The following is a 6,741-nucleotide window of genomic DNA, read 5'->3' as shown; positions in this document are numbered from 1 at the left end:
TGTGGGCCTTGGTCCTTTATTTTAGGCCCTGAATTTAATTGCCTAATTATTTTAGGCCCAATGGGTTTTATATTTTTTCACCCAACTTATAATTTTGGCCTGAAGTCCAAATAAATATATTATAAATTCTATACATATTTGCATATTTTCTTGTTGCCTATTTTTGTATATATTGCATTTGTTTGCAGGTATTATTCAGGACGACCCCAAATATTGCAAGATAACCTTTGTTTATCATGAAGAGCAGAAGATAAAATACTGGAAAGCAAGGCAAAGCACAAAATAATACTCAACTTTGCTTCCACCATGTTAAAAGCTGCAACAAATGAAACAACTCTACCAATCCTGGCTTAGTTTTGGCCCTACTGGGGTGGGTGGGTGGGTGGGTGGGAGCTTGTGCAACAACCTTATAACCTTGCAGGTTGTACATCATCCTAACGGTGCCCCTAAAAGTGTCATGTTCTTACCTTTTCCTTCGACTAATCAACAATTGTCGTCCATGAACATATAAGCTCAGGACCCCCAACAAAATCGAGGCTGAGTGCCACTCAGACTAAATGATATTTGTGTGTAATGTGCTTACTTATCCTAAGCATTAGAGGGAAGTTAAAAACAAAAAAAAACAAAAAAATTCTTACTAAACACAATTTCCTGAGCATTTGACACAAACAAAATGACTCCCTTTAATTATCTAGCTTGGTAGATGCAGAGGCTCCAATAAGCATCCAAGTTTCGGACAATATATACAAACAATTGGAACAATTTAAAAGGGTAACTGAAAACTAAACCGGTAAAAGGCAGCATCACATAGATGAATGATATATTACTTAAATTTCTGAAGTGAGTGCAATAGCTAACAGATTCTTTTGTTCCTTTTTTTCATTATAAACAGATTGAATGCATCATATAAACAAGCTAGCTACGCCGGGCTTACTGATCATACCACCTCCCTAATGCTTCTCCGACGCGGACTCTATCCCCACGTTGCACCGAAAACTTGAACTCTGACGAGGAATCCCCTTTTTCTTGTGAGAGTGATATGGGGGCCTGGAAGACAAGCACCACAGTTGATCCCATGTTGAATGCGGCTACCTGAATAAATGGAAGCAGTGGCAGGTAAAATAAAAACCTTGAATGGATGGAAGCACAAAGCATTGACAGATCAAGATAATAAAGGGATTCAAGAACCTAAGAAAGATTTCCATCTTTGTGCTTGAAACCCACAAGATATAAAACAAAAAAGAGGTTCAAGGCAAAGGGGAATCGTTAGAAGAAAAAAAATTCTGGACCAGATGGGGCAAGAATAACATAAGTATGAAAAAAGATTTTATCTGATTTTAATATTCCAAACAGTTTTCTTTCGTTCTCTTTTACATCTTGGACATGTAATGAAAGCATAAAACTCCTAGAAAAGTTTCATGGTACATCTCTGACCTCATCCCCTTTCTTGAGCATCCTACCAATACCATCAGGCTCGTATAACTGTTCTTCTGGAGGCCCTGAGGGCAGTAACTTCTTTCTGGCCTGGTTTGTCTGAAGTTCTGGTTCAATGGAAAGCTGCCATGTCCAAATTAAGACAAAGTCAATAACAATAGAAAGCTAATCAGTAGAAACTAGTAGTCCAATTTCACCCAGGTCAAATAAGAAAATTACAACTGGCAATCTGGATTTGCTTCACTTGGGGCCAAGATGCAACTCATGAATATTTTTTTTTTTTTTTTTTTATTTAAGCTTTTTTAGTTTTTGTTGTCGAAATAGAAGCACTTGTACGTTTCTCAAAACTTTGCAACACCCCATTTCAGTTGCTTTAATAAAAAAGATGCCGGTGACTTGAAAAACCACCCTATGCATTACCCAGCCTCTATGCACATTATTTGATTGTGTCCTAAACTGATGTTCAGCCTTCTCAGTCAATAACACAAATTATTTTAAATTTAAATGCCAAACCTCAATCGAACCAATATTTGTTGCTCCAATGGCAGCAAGTGCCATAAATCCTTCTTTCCATAGACCTTCGAGAACAACCTGATGGCATAAGAATTGCAAAGACAAAATTGCATCAATAAAAGAACAAAGGAACCCATATTAATCCTGGAAAGATGGCAACCGAACATAGAACAAAGCATGTTGGCATACTGACAAAGGGAAAACCATGGAGCAATAGGATGATTTGACGGTAGATGAAAAGGCCACATATTTCCAAGGAATGCACGCTTTTTTTTATTTTAATGTATCAAATTCGTTTTATGCTTGCAACATAACATCCACTTTAGAACCTCATACAGACCCTTATTATGTTGTTATGTTCATCTCCTGCATTTCGTTAACGGGTTTTTGCATATCTTCTCATTACATTACATTAGTTCTTGCATCCATCATTAACCCCTAATATGTAAAGCAAAAAAAAAATATCAACAAGGAACACTTTACTTTCTAGAATCAGAATTTACTTTCTAGAATAAGTAAGCATCTCTCATAACAACAATGAAATCAATAATACAACAAACAATATCAACATTCGATCTCACTAATTGTTGTTAAATTCCTGTTATTGTAAACTAATAAGTAACACTTTACCCGTTCATTTTCAACATAAAGGTTTCTGATTGTTCTTGTAGCACGTTCATTTACAGGAAATAGACGACCTGCAAAGTAAATACCAAAATCACAAAGAGAGCAAATGAAAGAACTAAATCAATGACATTAAAAGCCAAACTGATCTTCATGAGAATATAAAATGAAAAGTTAAAAGTGAGCAATCAATCGTGTCTTGGTTTACTACATACAGAAAATGGCCAATTACATGTTGAGAGAGATAAAGAACTTTTTCAATAGAAGAAAGTAGGCAGAATACTTCACAATCAAAGATTTGTTAATATAAAGTGACGCAGGGAATGCGTTCAACATGCCAGGTTCCAACAGCCTTTAAGCTTACCCGAAAAGTGACGGCGGACAAGAACATTCCAATCAGCAGGTGCATGAATACGATGATAGTCTCCAGGGTTCAAGTAAATTACACAGTAAAATAGGCCATTCATAGGACTGCAAAGAATACTTATGTATTCATTAATCTGCATTGTATTCAATTTGGTACATGATAAATGATAGTATTAACGGAAATGCAAGTATTTCATTACCATTCTGACACAGGGTCCCAAACTTTAGGGGAAGCCAATGAAACTCTCAACCATGACTTTTTATTCTTCTCCCTGGAAGTATTTTCTGATTCACTACTCTCCTCATGCATATCTCCTTTAGCTATCATAGGAAGAAATGAGTTTGCACCGAGCAGAGAAAAAACAGAATAAGAAAAACCTTTTACTTGTTCAATCATAGCTCCTGCTTCTCTAAGCTCCCCAAATCTTAACACTGTACCATCCACAGGACTAACCTATCACGGTATCACCACAGAAAAATTCATACAAGTCACGTAATACTATAAACACTTCAGAGAGGAACAGATTGGACAATAAGAAGTCCAAAATGCTGGTTACCAGTTACCAGACATCGTGGGTCGGGGTCAATAGGCCTGGAACCTTCTTTCAAGGTTCGAACAAAGAACTCTCGGAAAGATGCGTATTCATCCAGTGGCAGAGCTGCTTCGTCCAAGTCTTACACGCAAACATACCATATTATCAAATATATATCATTCAATTTTGAAATTCATGCACAAATTTCTACTTTTCTATCAAAAATAATAAGTTACTAGCTATAGTATCAAAAGTACTAAAAAGGTGTGTGACAACAAAAATTTAAGGTAAAATCTTACTTGAATGGAATGCCCGAGCCCACGCTCCATAAACATGCGGGCGGAGAGAGACTGGAATTTCCTAACAAAAATAAATCATAGTGTGTAATACATTTAAAATTCAATCTGATATCACAAGTAAAAAATAAGTAAGGCAACATAATGAGAGGAAATACAAACCTATTTTCTCTAACAAAGAAGGTGTACAAAATAAATGGAACACATAGGTTTGAAAGGAAAAGATTCGTTAAACATAAGGAATCAAGAAGTGAGAAGATCACTTACCACACTTGTCAATAATCCCCAACATCTGGAAATGGAGCGCAGAGGCAGCAACCTTAAAAATTTAGACTAAGGTTGCCAATTTAAACAAAGTTCACGTCAATGTCAGAAATGGAAAACATTTTTGAACTTAAAACATAGCAGCTATAGTGAAAGCGTGAACGTTACAAAAAAAAACCAAGCTAGAATTACAACTGAGACATTACTTTTACATCTGGTTCAAACTCAAGTTCAGCTCCATTCTCTCGTGCCTCCTCGGCCTATCAATCAAGTGGGGGAAAATATTTAGTCATGAATAATCACCAGAACTCCAAGTAAACTTCATATCGATGATCGGATATGCATGTAAGTGTAATAATCAAGGTCCATTTTTGGAATAGGCAGCACGATGTAAGAAATATATAGAAAGTATTGTGCCATAAATTTCAATTTTCATGTGTTAAGCATTAAAATGGTAGATATAGCATGTAGAATTCACCAAAGGGGACAGACAGAAAACAGTAACTATGTAATTAGATGTTTGAATTCGGATGCTTTGGTCAAATGATTTGATCCTTTTACTCAAAGGACCTTCTCAAGCTACACAATCGTCTGGCATCTGACAAATTATGTCTTTTGTTCAATGGCATACTATCCCACATATCTCATTCATGGTTAATTAGTAAATGGGTTTAGCAAATGCAGCTCGGTTCATGGTTAATTAGTTAATTAGTAAATGCTGCTCGGTTCATTCAATCATTCACAACTTTATTCAACTATTTATTATGGATGAATGGAATGTAATTCACCCACATATACCTTCCGGTCTTCATACATCCGACGACCATGTAGAACACCGAGCATAAGTAATGTAGCCACCGTTGCACCGGGCAACAAAAAAGAATCACCTGCACATAAGTTACATAACAATTAACAAATAAATAGCTCATAATCCCGCAATCTAAATCCGAAACCGATAGTGCCAATGATCTCGCACAACGATTAGCAACTAATTCAAGAAATCCCAATTCTTTACGTTCTATTTGTTTGTTAGCATAAAAGGAAAGACAAAGTGGAGGGTTAATTCCATCAAATTAAAGGTTTCATCCTTTCTTTTTGCTCAATTTTCTCAGTAACCAAATGGGAATGAAAAGCGGGAAGTGAAACACTGACCTTTAGAACCGCCGCCTCCGCCATTGGCAAACGCGCGAGCTTGAGTGGTTTTATGGAGTTTCTTGAGGAGGGAAGAGAAGCAGCGACGCTGGTTATGGAGGTAAGCGAGGTGTGAGGAGCCAGAGAACATAGGGATTCCATGTGAAACCCTAAATTCCATCTCTGTAAAATTTGATTCAGATACAGTCTTAAGCCTCAGAGTTGCAGGGACGGTGACGATGACAGGGACAGGGTTTTGGGGTTTTGTATCTTTGGATGCCCGTCTCAACAAATTTTCTATTTACATGTGCATCCCTCTACATATGATTTGGGCCTGTTTGGGGAGCAATTTTAAATAATAATACCGATACACTGCAATTATTGGTTGGCTCGTGTTAATAATACAATGTTATGTAAAATTAAATGTTTAATGCACAGGAGGGCATGATGACGGTGTACATGTGCCATAGAAGTTTTTATGCGGTTTAAGTTTGCTTCTAGGGGGCTTAAAAGTGTTTCCAGATGACTAAAAATGTTATGCTTTGAATAAGAACTTGAAGTGTTTATGAATGATAGAAACAATTTTGGTTTTGGGAGAAGCACTTGAATTTTTAATGGACAAATTGACATGTTTATAGGAAAATTGATACACCCCGACCAAAATCAAGACGTGCTGGCCGTCACGTGAGAGTGACGTAGCCATGTGCACAGTGCGGAAGTATAAATAATAATAGAAAAGCGAATAAATAAAAACCAAACTACTAGATAAACTAGTTAGAGTAATACGCTAGTGTAAGACTAAGTGTGATAAACATAAATATGCCATGACGAATTTCTCAGCATAAAGTATAAGTAAACCAAGTAATATTAATCAATGCAAATGATATGTCAGCTGGAGCCACCTAACGTGACCTGTACAGCTGAATCGAGAGCTCAAATCCACATCTCAAGAACTATACTTGCACACGAGTCGGAACCACCTAAAGTGGTCTGTACGACAGGACTGGGTGTAAATAAATACGCTCGAGTGCTACAATCACGTGAAGACTGTGCGAATAATCACAGGTCACCAACGAGTCGGAACCACTTATAGTGGTCTGTACGATAAGACTGTGCACCTAACTTGGATCCAAGATGAGTGTGTGGTGCGAGAGGTGAACATCACGTGAAGGACTGTGCCCTAACTCTGGGCGGAAGCACTAACACCAGGGTGTAGGTTTATGAGCTCTCAATGCATCTCACATAACCACTAATTCACAACCATAAACTATAAACTTACCTGGCACTTACCTGTGCGTCCGCATCACCAATCATACATATATGCAACTACCAATGCATAAATAAATAGGCAAACACTTTGCATGGCATTTTAAAACATATAAACATTCAATTTCATTTTCTAGGAAAACTCTCAAGTATATAGGTATATATGGCCCACTCACTGGTATGTGGAAGGGTCGTAGCCCCCGAGCCTTGAGTGACTGCACTCATCCTCAGGATAGGTCTCACCTATATGCGAAACAAATATAAAAACGTCAATTTCAAGCACATAACCAAAATTAGGTAATAACTTCTCATAC

The 6,741-nt window shown here is 37.2% G+C and overlaps 1 protein-coding gene across 1 annotated transcript; it reads right to left on the bottom strand.

The window, feature by feature from the left end:
* Positions 1 to 783: 783 nt before the first annotated feature.
* Positions 784 to 5,468, bottom strand: LOC137711067 (phosphatidylserine decarboxylase proenzyme 1, mitochondrial). The gene is made up of 12 exons (XM_068450269.1): positions 5,183 to 5,468; positions 4,829 to 4,917; positions 4,237 to 4,290; positions 4,034 to 4,099; positions 3,770 to 3,830; positions 3,502 to 3,611; positions 3,138 to 3,391; positions 2,936 to 3,042; positions 2,578 to 2,645; positions 1,948 to 2,025; positions 1,435 to 1,557; positions 784 to 1,092 (listed from the first exon to the last, which is right to left on the bottom strand). The coding sequence occupies exons 1-12, from the start codon at positions 5,340 to 5,342 to the stop codon at positions 931 to 933; spliced, it is 1,332 nt and encodes a 443-aa protein (XP_068306370.1). The 5' UTR covers positions 5,343 to 5,468; the 3' UTR covers positions 784 to 930.
* Between the last annotated feature and the right edge of the window lie 1,273 nt (positions 5,469 to 6,741).

Source organism: Pyrus communis, chromosome 12, assembly GCF_963583255.1.
Source record: "Pyrus communis chromosome 12, drPyrComm1.1, whole genome shotgun sequence".
Lineage (NCBI taxonomy): Eukaryota > Viridiplantae > Streptophyta > Magnoliopsida > Rosales > Rosaceae > Pyrus > Pyrus communis.
This window is presented reverse-complemented; position numbering and strand designations above follow the sequence as displayed.